At 46.2% G+C, this 16369-nt stretch overlaps 1 protein-coding gene across 1 annotated transcript in view; it reads left to right on the forward strand.

Moving 5' to 3' along the window:
- LOC112246355 (neuroserpin) overlaps positions 1-16369 on the forward strand; it is a 65106-nt gene that overhangs the window by 35341 nt on the left and 13396 nt on the right. Inside the window, 1 exon segment of the mRNA XM_042296429.1 lies at positions 15615-15881. Coding sequence (XP_042152363.1) covers positions 15629-15881 — 253 coding nt within the window. The 5' untranslated portion in view covers positions 15615-15628.

Consider the following 16369-nt stretch of genomic DNA (forward strand, 5'->3'; position numbering starts at 1 on the left):
ATGATGCTGTATGCTATGATGCTGTATGCTATGATGCTGTATGCTATGATGCTGGTAAAGTTGTCTCGCCCACCTGCAGTGCTGGTCATTTAAAAAAAAAGCTAGCTAGTTTTTCCCCAAAAACATAGCAAAATGACATCATCTGTTTCAATAGCTATAGTTAGCAAGCGAACTATAGAGCTAGGTGCCATCATCTAAAATAACCCTAATTTATAAAACAGTTCTTATTTGATTAATGGTGGTTTGACCCATCTATGTGAAGCTAGCCACAATAGTGGACTTTGCGTTTAGCCTTTAAAATAAAAGGATGCCATAATTCTTTGTATTCATTTGCATCACTGTCAATCATCTGTGACCAGCCACCCGGACAGATGATGAAACTGTGGGTTTGCACAACCAAAGAATATCTGCACAAACTGTCAGAAACCGTCTCAGTGAAACTCATCTGTGTGCTCGCTGTCCTCACCAGGGTCTTGACCTGACTGCAGTTTGGCATCGTAAGCGATGTCAGTGGGCGAATGCTCTCCTTTGATGGCCACTGGCACGCTGGAGAAGTATTCTCTTTACAGATGAATCCCGGTTTCAACTGTACAGGGCAGATGGCAGAAAATGTGTATAGCGTCATGTGGGCGAGCGGTTTGTTTATGTCAACGTTGTGAACAGAGTGCCCCATGGGTGGCTGTGGGGTTATGGTATGGGCAGGCATGAGCTACGGACAAAGAACACTATTACATTTTATAAATGGCAGTTTGAATGCACTGAGATACTGTGATGAGATCCTGAGGCTCATTGTCGTGTCATTCATCCAGAAGCAAGTTCCTTCAGCAATGTTCTTCCCAGAAGAATGGAGGTTGTTATAGCAGCAAAGGGGGTACCAACTCCATATTCATGATTTTGGAATGAGATGTTTGACAAGCAGTTGTCCACATACTTTTGGCCATACTTTTGGCCATAGTTTATATTCTGTGAATCCTTAAAGACAGATACATTTTGAAGACTGATAGAAATGAATCCATATTTATTTTATGGTGGTTCTACATCAGGGCTCTCCAACCCTGTTCCTGGAGAGCTACCGTCCTATACAGTTTCCCCCCGACCCTAATCTGGCACACCTGATTCTAATAATTAGCTGTTTGATAAACTGAACCAGGTTTGTTACAACTGGGGTTTGAGAGAAAACCTACAGGAGGGTAGGTCTACAGGAACAAGGTTAGAGACCCACTGTTCCACATGATCTTAAGCTGAGCCACACTGGCTGCGTTTACACATGCAGTCACATTCTAATATTTATTCCACTAATTGGTCTTAATCACATCAGAACTTTTCCCATCGAACATTTTTCAGAACTGATCTGATCTGAAAGACCAATTAGTGAAAAAAAGATCAAAATTGGGCTGCCTGTGTAAACGCAGCCATATTCCTTTATCTGGCTTTGGTAGACTGACAATGGTGTTCGGCATGGTGGGCTGGATAAACTGAGACTCTTTGTGCTTATGGCGACTGGTCTTGTCCAGTCTGTGGTGAACGGCCAGCTGGATATGACTCTGTCCTGTCTGCGGGGAACGGCCAGCTGGATAAGACTCTGTCCTGTCTGCGGGGAACGGCCAGCTGGATAAGACTCTGTCCTGTCTGCGGGGAACGGCCATCTGGATATGACTCTGTCCTGACTGCGGGGAACGGCCAGCTGGATAAGACTCTGTCCTGTCTGCGGGGAACGGCCAGCTGGATAAGACTCTGTCCTGTCTGCGGGGAACGGCCAGCTGGATATGACTCTGTCCTGTCTGCGGTGAACGGCCAGCTGGATAAGACTCTGTCCTGTCTGCGGGGAACGGCCAGCTGGATAAGACTCTGTCCTGTCTGCGGTGAACGGCCAGCTGGATATGACTCTGTCCTGTCTGCGGGGAACTCTGTCCTGACTGTGGGGAACGGCCAGCTGGTGTCGGGCTTCTTAACTCTCAACTGTTTGGTCCTCTTGCAGAAGATGTGCTGGTACTGCACGTCTCCTGGAAAGACATGGTTGTGGTGTTAAGCATTTTACTCTTTTAGTGGAAGAGATTTAAAGGGAACACCTTTGTTGGTAAAGGGATCAACTGAATGGGACAGGCCAAATGCTCGCTGGCTACCCTTGCCTTCAATGCTACGGGCGTCAACAGTGTCCTACTCGTTTGGACCAGACAGTATCAGATAGATGGCCTCCTACACATTTTGAAACAGAGCGGCGCTGTTTTGCTCGCTCTGATTCTTTATCTGGAGAGATACAATTCTTGCGAATTGAAAGAATATTATGAAACACAGAGAGCCATCAGCTAAATCATGTTAGGTTACCTCTAATCGAGAATGCTCAGTTTTGTTGTGAAGGAAAAAAAATCAATGTTATCACTTCTCAGCTGTTGTCAAAATGGATTCCCCATCACATCAGTTCAGTCTGAAAATCCCTCTGATAATCTTTGGTCACCGTAAGGCGCATGATAGCCGTAAGTCACTGGCAGCATCGTGGTGATCTCATTTTCACACTGGTTTGTAATTAGCACAGCCAGGCACAGGACACCAAACAAGCATGATGAAAAACAAACATTGTGCTTGCAGAAGTTCTGAGATGGCTGTGTGTTGTTTGTTCACAATACCATCTTCCACGTTTGTGAGCACGTCCCCATCTACCTTAGCGGGCGGGATCTGCATTCGCTATCAAGGCCGGATTTTGTGGTTCGCTATGAGCAGAAGAATAAACATTTACGATAAAAAAGTTATGTTGTTATTATAGTAATGACTATATGCCACCCCTTTAAGTGTGTATGTGTGTATGCATAGTGAAATTCCCCTTTAATATAGTAATGACTATAAGCCATGGGGGGGCCAGGGTGAAATTCCCCTTTAATATAGTAATGACTATATGCCATGGGGGGCCAGGGTGAAATTTCCCTTTAATATAGTAATGACTATATGCCATGGGGGCCAGGGTGAAATTCCCCTTCAATATAGAAATGACTAAATGCCATGGGGGCCAGGGTGAAATTCCCCTTCAATATAGAAATGACTAAATGCCATGGGGGCCAGGGTGAAATTCCCCTTTAATATAGTAATGACTATAAGCCATGGGGGGCCAGGTGAAATTCCCCTTTAATATAGTAATGACTATATGCCATGGGGGCCAGGGTGAAATTCCCCTTTAATATAGTAATGACTATATGCCATGGGGGGGGCCAGGGTGAAATTCCCCTTCAATATAGTAATGACTATATGCCATGGGGGGGGGTGCAGGGTGAAATTCCCCTTTAATATAGTAATGACTATAGGGTGAAATTCCCTTTAAGTGTGTTTCAGTTAGGAGCTATTATAAGAGCGGACTGTCTCGGTGTTCTTATATAATTACTGAGTCTGCTGATGATGGAGTAGCAAGTGCTGTGTGTATGTGTGTATGCATGTGGCACGTGTGTGTGCGTGTGTTCTCATGTTAAGGGGAGATACAGGGACTGGGTATTTGGGTTATAGTCTTCTGTCTTCTCTGGACATGGAGAAAATGATGTTCATCACATCCCATCATCATGGTAACAAAGGAAGAAAGTTGTGTGTGTGTGTGTGTGTGTGGTGTGGGGTGGGTGGGTGGGTGGGTGGGAGGGTGGGTGGGTGGGTGGGTGTGTGTGGGGAGGGTGGGTGGGTGGGTGTGTGTGGGGTGGGTGGGTGGGTGGGTGGGTGTGTGTGTGTGGGTGGGTGGGTGGGTGGGTGGGTGTGTGTGGGTGGGTGGGTGTGTGTGTGGGTGGGTGGGTGGGTGGGTGGGTGGGTGGGAGGGTGGGTGGGTGGGTGGGTGGGAGGCTGTGTGTGTGTGTGGGTGGGTGGGTGGGTGGGTGGGTGGGAGGGTGGGTGGGTGCTACAGGGGGGGTGGGTGGGAGGGTGGGTGGGTGGGTTTAAGAGGAATGAATGATTGTCGTCCATGCAGTGTGTGTAGGCTACCTAAGTGTGTTATATTGTGTAATAAGCCCAGCTACAGGGGGTAATGCTTAGGTTTAATTCTACTGGCTTGGTAAGTATGCCTTCTTGAAGGTGTTGGGTTTAATTCTACTGGCTTGGTAAGTATGCCTTCTTAAAGGTGTTGGGTTTCATTCTCCTGGCTTGGTAAGTATGCCTTCTTAAAGGTGTTGGGTTTAATTATCCTGGCTTGGTAAGTATGCCTTCTTAAAGGTGTTGGGTTTAATTCTCCTGGCTTGGTAAGTATGCCTTAAAGGTGTTGGGTTTAAAGGTCGTTGAGGACTAAAGTGTCTGAGGGGGTGAATGACGTCACGTTCTGAATGTGGAAATGTCAGCTACTGTATATTTGTGGTGATTTAGGATCAGGTTTCAGTCGTGTTGTTTTCAAAGGACAACAGGTTTAATTCTATTGATTCCAGAAGCCTTGAAGATTAAACAGAAATGACTTTAAAGTGCCTGGGGTTTGTGCTCTGCTGGCATCCCCTCAGGTTTTTAAGAGGCATGTGGTTTTAACAGGTGTTGGTTTTCACCTGTGGCACTCAGGTGATGCCCATCTCAGACACTTACCCCCTTCTCCCGCTCAAATCCCTCTCCCTCCCACCCTCTCTCCCCCAACCCCTTCACCCTCTCTCCCCAATCTGTCTACACTACCAGGGCAGGTGTACCCTTACAGGTGGCAGGCTGCTTTAAGAGAACAGCTCCGCTCCCACAACTCATAAGGTCACACAGGTGTCACTATAACACACATAATCCCCCCCCTCCCCCTCCGCCTCCCCCTCAGTCCCACCTCTTTATCTGGCTCACCAACTGCCCTCTGTGTTAGGTTTATGGAGGAACCACACACAATGCTCCTCTTACCCAATGAGAGCAGGCGTGGGAGCAGCTGTAGCCACGTGAGAGGTTCTTTGCCCTTTGGGAGGGAGACAACAGAGGACCCGAGTCATTGTCCAGCCCACCATAACATGTCTCACTAGGGCTGTGACAGTCTTGGAATTAGAGGTGACTGTAATTGGCCAAGCCAATGTATACAATCACCAACATAACTGTTCAGGGGAGGGGGTCACAATTCTGTTTTGTACACTTGTTTACATGGATATGCTTCTTAATAAAAACCTATTACACTTCATTATTATCATGGCATTTCATTATTATTCAGGTTATTACATATAAATATTAATCAACAAAGAAATTCCAGGTTGGAGAGGAACTGTAGCATTTTCGTATTGACATAACATTAACGTAGTCAAAAGATATACGCCTAGCTTGTTCTCGTCATATACATATACAGAAACTATTTTGACCCACAAACAATTCAAACGAAGTCCGATGGGTGTTCCCAAAAATATTCACATAACTTCACAAACCATGCTTCTGCAGTCATTCGATGGTTCGATGGCATCGTCGTGACTTGACTTTAACATTAATCTGATGACTGTTATTTATCTAATTAACTATGTTTAATTGTTACCCGATTTAAATGAATCATGTAACAACTATCTCATTAGGATTTGGGGCACCACGAGAGCAGTTCTTTAAGAGTTACCATCTCCTGAATTAAACTTTAAAGGTATCACATCTATAAACAGTCAACTTATTAATCATAACCTCGTATCATATCATCATTCTGAACCGTTGTAACCTCTTTGCATCTGCAAAAACCAGAGCCTTACTTATGATTCAGTTCTACACAAATTGGTTTAATTATTTATTTACTAGCTAACTAAGTGGTAACACAGGATAAAGACACTCTTAATACATTAAAAACCATTTTCGCGGCACACTTGTAAGGCTCTGATTGTCCAAAATGGTTCCAATGTGTATTTTCCTGTTGTTCTTTGTGGATATCCGGTGACTTGTTGTGTAGTCCTGAACAGAACTACAGAGTTTATTTTCCTTCCATTCACTCCTGAAGATGCTTCTTTGAAGATAGGCTAGCCAGCCGTGTCGATGGTTACCAGTGGGGTGATGAGAGTAGCGTAGTATGATGGTTTGAGCAGTGTAGTAGAATGGTCCCACTTAAATTCGCTTATCTAGATATTTTACTTAGGACAGCTAATCAACTGTACCAGTGATTGTCCGCGAGCTGAGTTTATCGTCTCTACCGCGTGTTGAGATTCACAGTTCAAACCACTTTAAATGTGCAGCTGCAGCTCTTCTTCTCTCTGGTATGATATGTTAATTCTAAACCCATCATTTCATACAGTTTCTTCGAACGGGCGGTTCCGTCAGGCGAGACGTTCTCTGACCTCACTCGGGCGTGACTTGTCGCTGTGCAAAGTTTATGTTCAAACAATTCTCTCTTATGGCTCCTAAAATCACATCCCTCTATTAACAAAAACACTTTCATAATTGTTCATATTACATGCACAGCGCATAGGATGGACACTTCATACATGTAGTGGGTATACTTTCCAAGTTACAGTATTTCCTGTAAAACATTTTTAATGACATCACAAAATAATAAACAAAATTACATTAGTGTTCTATAGATTGGCTCTGACCATTCCCCACATTCTATGTTAGAAATATTGTTCCAGCATTTGCTTTAGAACATGTTAGAGTTTTGGTGGGAAAACTCTCTTGAAACAAATCCTGATCAAACCTATTTGGATTCTCGTGGACAGTCATGACAGCATTGTTCTTCAAGAGAGGATGACGCATTGAGAGAAATGATGTAGCCTAAGCTATTCATGACAGGAGAGTTTGATTGTCATTAAATAGATGGAGTCCAGGAAGGTTACTTTAGGAAACTTTCTGAATGAACATATAGGCCTATAGATATATAGAATCAGCGAACTCACACACGCACACCTCAGTGAAAGCACCCGTCAATCACAGCCACCAGAGTATGTCAGACACAAGCAAATATTTTTCCTTTCCTTAAAACTTATTAGAAAATCCTGAAAGTAGGCTCTAAGATAATGAATTTACAGTAAAAGTATGAATGGGACGGCTATTCTATAGTATGAAGACAATTGACAATCATTAAAATAGAGACAAATACATGCAACATCTCTATAGCCTGTTCACCAGCAACTCTGATTATCGACAGGAGAGCGTTGGAAATATGTTTCAAATACTGTGAGGAACTACTTCGTTGACTGTTTGAGAGGAAGACAAATATGTGCTGGGCACTTTTCTACATTTGACATTTGCAAGAAGCAGGACAGGTACTTCTATGCCTGCTCTGTCAACATTAACAGGACGGGTACTTCTATGCCTGCTCTGTCAATATTAACAGGACAGGTACTTCTATGCCTGCTCTGTCAATATTAACAGGACAGGTACTTCTATGCCTGCTCTGTCAACATTAACAGGACAGGAACTTCTATGCCTTCTCTGTCAATATTAACAGGACAGGAACTTCTATGCCTTCTCTGTCAATATTAACAGGACAGGTACTTCTATGCCTGCTCTGTCAACATTAACAGGACAGGTACTTCTATGCCTGTTCTGTCAATATTAACAGGACAGGAACTTCTATGCCTTCTCTGTCAATATTAACAGGACAGGAACTTCTATGCCTTCTCTGTCAATATTAACAGGACAGGAACTTCTATGCCTTCTCTGTCAATATTAACAGGACAGGTACTTCTATGCCTTCTCTGTCAATATTAACAGGACAGGAACTTCTATGCCTTCTCTGTCAATATTAACAGGACAGGTACTTCTATGCCTTCTCTGTCAACATTAACAGGATAGGTACTTCTATGCCTGCTCTGTCAACATTAACAGGACAGGTACTTCTATGCCTGTTCTGTCAACATTAACAGGACAGGTACTTCTATGCCAACATTAACAGGACAGGTACTTCTATGCCTGCTCTGTCAACATTAACAGGACAGGTACTTCTATGCCTGTTCTGTCAACATTAACAGGACAGGTACTTCTATGCCAACATTAACAGGACAGGTACTTCTATGCCTGCTCTGTCAACATTAACAGGACAGGTACTTCTATGCCTGTTCTGTCAACATTAACAGGACAGGTACTTCTCTGTCAACATTAACAGGACAGGTACTTCTATGCCAACATTAACAGGACAGGTACTTCTATGCCAACATTAACAGGACAGGTACTTCTATGCCTGCTCTGTCAACATTAACAGGACAGGTACTTCTATGCCAACATTAACAGGACAGGTACTTCTATGCCTGCTCTGTCAACATTAACAGGACAGGTACTTCTATGCCTGCTCTGTCAACATTAACAGGACAGGTACTTCTATGCCTGCTCTGTCAACATTAACAGGACAGGTACTTCTATGCCTGCTCTGTCAACATTAACAGGACAGGTACTTCTATGCCTGCTCTGTCAACATTAACAGGACAGGTACTTCTATGCCTGCTCTGTCAACATTAACAGGACAGAGAAACTAGACATGCTCAGAGTGTAAATTATGGTGTGAAATAAACAATGTTTTTTTCTCACAAGTGTAGCAGGTTTTGAACTCTGTACACAACATTTCCACTCTGAGAATGAGAACGGTAAATTACTGTAATTAATACATGCATTAACATACATTTCTTTAACCAAATGACAGGGATTAATGATACATTGTCTGTTTTACAAACGGTAGGCTACCACATGGGCATTCATGAAGTGCATTGTGGGCCGACACTGTATTTTGTATCTCCTAGGGCAGCATATCGGCCAGGACCGAGCTAGTCAGCCTTGATGAGTCTAAAAATAAAGAAAAGATTCTGTATCTAATGATACCATGCCAGGTTGGAGAGGATTGGTGTGTTGTCCATTTGACACAACATTAGTGCAATATAGGCCTCATGCTACAACAACATTTTCGACTGCTGTTGAGTAATTCATGAATAGTCAGACACATCCAAACTTTGACTGATGTTGAATAATTAATTAATAGTCAGACACATCCAACCTTTTCAACTTCTGTTGAATAATTCATGAATAGTCAGACACATCCAAACTTTGACTGCTGTTGAATAATTCATGAATAGTCAGACACATCCAAACTTTTCAACTTCTGTTGAATAATTCATGAATAGTCAGACACATCCAAACTTTGACTGCTGTTGAATAATTCATGAATAGTCAGACACATCCAAACTTTGACTGCTGTTGAATAATTCATGAATAGTCAGACACATCCAAACTTTGACTGCTGTTGAATAATTCATGAATAGTCAGACACATCCAACTTTTTTTTAAATGTATTCATTTACTAGGAAGCAATGAAAATGTGCATTTGTATAAAAAAAAGTCCACACATCAAACCATTTTTTTACTGAAGTGTCATAGCCTGTAGTGCTCTACACCCCGCATCTAGCGCCTAGCTGCTCCATCATCTAGCGCCTAGCTGCTCCATCATCTAGCGCCTAGTTGCTCCATCATCTAGCGCCAAGCTGCTCCAGCATCTAGCGCCAAGCTCCAGCATCAAAGGACAGTTGCAAAGAGGAGGAGATGGAGAAAGTTTGAATTGACATACTAAGTTAGCAAAACAATTGCTTATCATCATTAGTAAACACCCCTGCTATTAGGTCACGTTGATCGACATTAGAAAAAAAGAAGGTTAATAAAAATAAATCGTAAAAATGTATATAGGCCTATTTAAACAGTTTTACAGGTTATTTATTTTCATGACGTTCTTCATCCAATACTGTCAGTTACCCAGTTATTCAATTACCGTCACAGCCCTATGTCTCACATTTCACTGGAGAAGATTCTAGAATGATTAACACATTCCATGTTTTAAGTAAGTTCCTAGAGCGGAACTTGGGAAGTCTGCATGGATATGATAGTTGTGTGTTTTGTAGGGGATAGAATGAACATGTTGTGTGGCAGGCTAGGCTACTCACTGGGCACACACTGGTTGAATCAACATTGTGTCCATGTCATGTCAATCAAATTACATTGAACCAACATGGAATACACTTTGAATTGACGTTTGTGCCCAGTGGGTAGACTTCTGTCTGCCAGTCAGGGAGAGGGGGGTTGGGGGATTGGGTTGGGGTGGGGTAGCTGGTACCAGGACAGAGCTGCGGTATTGATCCAGTCCTATCATTGTTGTCTCAAGTACAATGTCACTCCAGTCACCAGCACCCACAGGAGCTTCTAGCCCAGTGTGGGAGCATGGGACTCTCATCTATCTGATAGTAACACGCACACACACACACACACACACACGGAGCACCAAACACACAAACAACATGCAGGGTACCTGAACCTATTCAGCCGCTCAGCAATACACAACAGAGAACCAGGGAGGGACATCCCCTCTGTATGTGTCCCTCTCTCTCATTCCCTCTATCACGCTAAAAACGCAGTGGCATGCTCCTGTTTTCTTTGTTTGTGCAGAAAACAGCGTTGCCAGGCAACGGTAAAAGGCAGAGGGATGAAACTGCATGAACTGCGTGTGTGTTCAGCAGGAGCAGCCAGAACACACCAGTCCCCTTAAGAACGGTGTGTAACATGAGGTAGGTAGAGAGGTAGGTAGGTAGAGAGGTAGGTAGGTAGAGAGGTAGGTAGGTAGAGAGGGAGGTAGGTAGAGAGGGAGGTAGGTAGAGAGGTAGGTAGGTAGAGAGGGCGGTAGGTAGAGAGGGAGATAGGTAGGTAGAGAGGGAGGGAGGTAGAGAGGTAGGTAGGTAGAGAGGGAGATAGGTAGGTAGAGAGGGAGGTAGTTAGAGAGGGAGGTAGGTAGGTAGGTAGGGAGGGAGGGAGGAGGGAGGGAGGGAGGGAGGGAGGGAGGGAGGGAGGGAGGGAGGGAGGGAGGGAGGGTGGGGAGGGAGGGTGGGAGGGAGGGAGAGGTGGTGGACTGGAGGAAAGGACGGAAGGGAGGGAGGTAGGTAGGGAGGTAGGTAGGTAGGTAGGTAGAGAGGTAGGGAGGTAGGGAGGTAGGGTAGAGAGGGGAGGTAGGTAGGTAGGTAGGTAGAGAGGTAGGTAGGTAGGTAGGGAGGGAGGTAGGGGGGTAGGTAGGTAGGTAGGTAGGTAGGTAGGTAGGGTGGGTGGTAGGGTAGGTAGGTGAGGTAGGTAGAGAGGGAGGGTAGGTAGGTAGGTAGGTAGGTAGGTAGGTGGGTAGGGTAGGAGGTAGGTAGGTAGGTATGTAGGTAGGTAGGTAGGTAGGGAGGCAGGTAGGTAGGTAGAGAGGGAGGTAGGGTAGGGAGGTAGGTAGGGAGGGTGGTAGGTAGGTAGGTAGGTAGGTAGGAGGTAGGTAGGTAGGTAGGGAGGTAGGGAGAGAGGTAGGTAGGTAGAGAGGGCGGTAGGTAGAGAGGGAGATAGGTAGGTAGAGAGGGAGGTAGGTAGAGAGGTAGGTAGGTAGAGAGGGAGATAGGTAGGTAGAGAGGGAGATAGGTAGGTAGAGAGGGAGGGAGTTAGGGAGGGAGGGAGGGAGGGAGGGAGGGAGGGAGGGAGGGAGGGAGGGAGGGAGGGAGGGAGGGAGGGAGGGAGGGAGGGAGGGAGGGAGGGAGGGAGGGAGGGAGAGGGAGGGAGGGAGGGGAGAGTGGACTGGAGGAAAGGACGGAAGGGAGGGAGGGAGGTAGGTAGGTAGGGAGGTAGGTAGGTAGGTAGGTAGGTAGAGAGGTAGGTAGGTAGGTAGGTAGGGAGAGAGGGAGGTAGGTAGGTAGGTAGGTAGAGAGGTAGGTAGGTAGAGAGGGAGGGAGGTAGGTAGGTAGGTAGGGTTAGGCAGGTAGGTAGAGAGGGAGGTAGGTAGGTAGGTAGGTAGGGGTGGGTTCTCATGACACTGAGGCAGGCAGGTTTTGAGGATGTAGGGCAGAGAGGTAGAGAGGTCAGGTAGGTAGGTAGGTAGGTAGGTTTCTTCTGAGAGGGAGGTAGGTAGGGAGGTAGGAGGGAGGGAGGTTCAGGTAGGTAGGTTCCTCCTGGTCCTCTAGGTCTCCTCCTCTAGAGGGTAGGTGGTAGGTAGGTCTCCTAGGTAGGTAGGTAGGTAGGTAGGTAGGTAGGTAGGTAGGTAGAGAGGTAGAGAGGTAGGTTGGAAGGAAGGAAGGGAGAGGAGAGGAGAGTGTGGACTGGAGGAAAGGAAAGTAGACAGGGAGGGAGAGGAGAGTGGACTGGAGGAAAGGACGGACGGGAGTGAGGGAGAGGAGAGTGGACTGGAGGAAAGGAAAGTAGACAGGGAGGGAGAGGAGAATGGACTGGAGGAAAGGAAAGTAGACAGGGAGGGAGAGGAGAGTGGACTGGAGGAAAGGACGGAAGGGAGTGAGGGAGAGGAGTGTGGACATATTCTATGTTGGGTTAGGCAGTGTCCATAGTCACACACACACACACACACACACACACACAGGCATTCTCATGACACTGAGGCAAGCAGATTTTGAAGAAAAATCTGATGTAGCAGGAGATGAAATATGCATGAGCTCATTTAGTAAATTGGCACCAAACAGAGTTTCTTCTGTCTACAGTCGACAGCACAAATGTAGTTACAACCCACTGGAGGAGGACAGTTTCATCACCCCCTCTTCCTCCTCTCCCCCTCTCTCTCCTCTCTCCTCCTCCTCTTCCCCCTCTCCTCCTCTTCCTCCTCTCTCCCCCTCTCTCTCCCTCTCCCCCTCTCCTCCTCTCCCCCTCTCCCCCTCTCCTCCTCTCCCCCTCTCCTCCTCCCCCTCTCCCCCTCTCCCCTCTCCTCCTCTCCCCCTCTCCCCCTCTCCTCCTCTTCCCCCACTCCCCTCCCCCCTCTCCCCCTCCCTCTCCTCCCTCTCCCTCCCTCCTCTCCTCCCTCTCCTCCTCCTCCTCCCTCCTCTCCTCCTCTCCCCCCTCTCCCCCTCTCCCCCCCCTCTCCTCCTCTTCCCCCTCTCCCCCTCTCCTCCTCTCCCCCTCTCCTCCTCTTCCCCCTCCTCTCTCCCCCTCTCCTCCTCCTCTCCCCCCTCCCCTCTCCTCCTCTTCCCCTCTCCCTCCTCTCCTCCTCTCCTCCTCTCCCCCTCTCCTCCTCTTCCCCCCCCTCTCTTCCTCTCCTCTTTTCTCATATCAACATCACATCACATTTTATTTGTCACATGGTCTACAAACAACAGGTGTGGACTAACAGTGAAATACTCACGGGTCCATCCCAAAAATGCAGACAGAAAGAAAGAAAATTGAGAAATAATATAGAGTAAAACATGTAATAATAAAAGTAATAGTAGATCCAAATAACTTCACAGATCTTCATTGTAAAATGTTTAAAACTGTTTCCCATGCTTGTTCAATGAACCATAAACAATGAATGAACATGCACATGGAACAGTCGTTAAGACACTAACAGCTTACAGACGGTAGGCAATTAAGGTCACAGTTATGAAACTTAGGACATTAAAGAGGCATTTTTACTGACTGAAAAACACCAAAAGAAAGATGCCCAGGGTCCCTGCTCATCTGTGTGAATGTGCCTTAGGCATGCTGCAAGGAGGCATGAGGACTGCAGATGTGACCAGGGCAATAAATTGCAATGTCTGTACTGTGAGACACCTAAGACAGCGCCACAGGGAGACAGGACGGACAGCTGATCGTCCTCGCTGTGGCAGACCATGTGTAACAACACCTGCACAGGATCGGTACATCCGAACATCACACCTGCTGGACAGGTACAGGATGGCAACAACAACTGCCGAGTTGTCCCTCCATCAGTGCTCAGACTGTCCGCAATAGGCTGAGAGAGGCTGGACTGGGGGCTTGTAGGCCTGTTGTAAGGCAGGTCCTCACCAGACATCACCGGCAACAATGTCGCATATGGGCACAAACTCGTCGGGTTTCTGTTCGTCACATGTCTATGGAACTTTGTTCAGTTTATGTCTCCGTTGTTGAATCTTGTTATGTTGGTACAAATATTTACACGTGTTAAGTTTGCTGAAAATAAACGCAGTTGACAGTGAGAGGACCTTTCTTTTTTTAATGAGTTTAATAAACAGTAGCAGGGTCAATTCAGATAACCTGGGTAGCTATTTGGTTACTATTTAACTAACTATTTAGCAGTCTTATGGCTTGGGGGTAGAAGCTGTTCAGGTTCCTGTGGGTTCCAGATTTGGTGCATCGGTACCGCTTTCCATATGGTAGCAGAGAGAACAGTCTATGACTTGGGTGACTGGAGCCTTTGACAATATTTAGTGCCTCCCTCTGACACCGCCTGATAAAGAGGTCCTGGATGGCAGGAAGCTCGGCTCCAGTGATGAACTGGGCCATACGCACTACAGACTGTAGCGCCTTGTGGTCTGATGCCAAGCAGTTGCCATACTGCAGCCAGTCAAGATGCTCTCAATGGTGCAGCTGTATAACATTTTGAGGATCTGGGGACCCATGCCAAATCTTTTCAGCCTCTTGAGGGGGAAGAGGTGTTGTCAATGCCCTCTTCAAGACAGTCTTGGTGTGTTTGAACCATGATAATTTGTTGGGAATGTGGACACCAAGGAACTTGAAGCTCTCAACCTGCTCCACTACAGCCCCGTCAATGTGAATGGGGGCAGACTCAGCCATCCTTTTCCTGTAGTCCTCAATCAGCTGCTTGGTTTTGCTCACGTTGAGGGAGTTGTTGTTTTCCTGGCACCACACTGCCAGTTCTCTGACCTCCTCCTTATAGGCTGTCTCATCGTCGTCAATGATCAGGCCTACCACCGTCGTGTTGTCAGCAAACTTAATGATGGTGTTGGAGTTGTGCCTGGCCACGCAGTCGTGGGTGAACAGGGAATACAGGAGGGGACTGAGCACGCAACCCTGAGGGGCCCCTGTGATGAGGATCAGCGTGGCAGCTGTGTTGTTGCCTAACCTCACTGTCAGAAAGGATCCAGTTGATCCAGTTGTAGAGGGAGGTGTTTAGTCCCAGGGTCCTTAGCTTAGTGATGAGCTTAGAGGGCACTATGGTGTTGAACGCTGAGCAGTAGTCACCGAAAAAGCATTCTCACGTAGAGGTGTTCCTTTTGTGAAAAGAGGGCAGACCAAAATCCCACTATTTTACCATGCCTTTACCATGCCTGCTTTGTATACTGTACCTGCATTTGCGTATATATGAAAGGGGTAGGGGTACAAAAAAACATGGGGAATTGAAAACCAACCAAAGGACCTAGTCAATATTACTGCATTTATACCCTAGAAACAAAATACAAGTATTGGGGCTGTGTGAATGGTTCTCTGCTTTTTTGCAGGTAAATTCACATGAACGCTTCCATTGTTGAACAACTCCCTAATTAGAAATGGGTATCACAATCCTCTTGTCCTCTCATTGTCTGGTACAGTATAAATGTAGTTACAGCCGTACAGTAGGATAACTGGCTGTTTATCAGTATAAATGTAGTTACAGTCGTACAGTAGGATAACTGGCTGTTTATCAGTATAAATGTAGTTACAGCCGTACAGTAGGATAACTGGCTGTTTATCAGTATAAATGTAGTTACAGCCGTACAGTAGGATAACTGGCTGTTTATCAGTCTGTCTACTCTTTTTTCCCTCCCATTGCATCTCTCTCCCTGTTTTATCCCTGTGTTTTCCTCTATCTATATTCAGACACTAATATGCTTTATTGGCATGCCGGATTGAAACATGTTCCGTCTCTGTCATTCTCTCCTCCCGCTAACCCCCCCACTCTCTCTCTCTCTCTCTTTCTCTTTCTCTCTCTCTTTCTCTTTGTCTCTCACTCTCTCTCTCTCTCTCTTTCTCTCTTTCTCTCTCTCTTTCTCTTTGTCTCTCACTCTCGCTCTCGCTAGCTCTCAGCTTTCCCATGTTGGTTCTCAGCCTCCTGCCCCTCCTCCTGTTGCCGGGCCATGGTTGCCATGCCGCTGACATTCCGGAGGACACCACGGCAGAGTTCTCCGTCAGACTGTACCACCAGCTGCAGGCGCGGGGGGGGGATGACAACATCATCTTCTCCCCCCTGAGTGTGGCTGTGGCCCTGGGCATGGTGGAGCTGGGGGCCCGCGGGGCCTCCCTCACACAGATACGCCAGGCTGTTGGCTTCAGCCACCTACCTACAGGTATACACACTTCAGAACACACACACAGCCACCTACCTACAGGTATACACACTGCAGAGCACACACACAGCCACCTACCTACAGGTCTACACACTGCAGAACACACACACAGCCACCTACCTACAGGTATACACACTGCAGAACACACACACAGCCACCTACCTACAGGTATACACACTGCAGAACACACACACAGCCACCTACCTACAGGTATACACACTGCAGAACACACACACAGCCACCTACCTACAGGTATACACACTGCAGAACACACGCACAGCCACCTACCTACAGGTATACACACTGCAGAACACACACACAGCCACCTACCTACAGGTATACACACTAGAGGTCGACCGATTTATGATTTTTCAACACCGATACCGATATTTTATTTATTTGTAATAATGACAATTACAACAATATTGAATGAAGACTTATTTTAACTTGATATAATACATCAATAAAATCAATTTAGCCTCAAATAA

The sequence above is a fragment of the Oncorhynchus tshawytscha genome, linkage group LG13 (assembly GCF_018296145.1).
Source record: "Oncorhynchus tshawytscha isolate Ot180627B linkage group LG13, Otsh_v2.0, whole genome shotgun sequence".
NCBI lineage: Eukaryota > Metazoa > Chordata > Actinopteri > Salmoniformes > Salmonidae > Oncorhynchus > Oncorhynchus tshawytscha.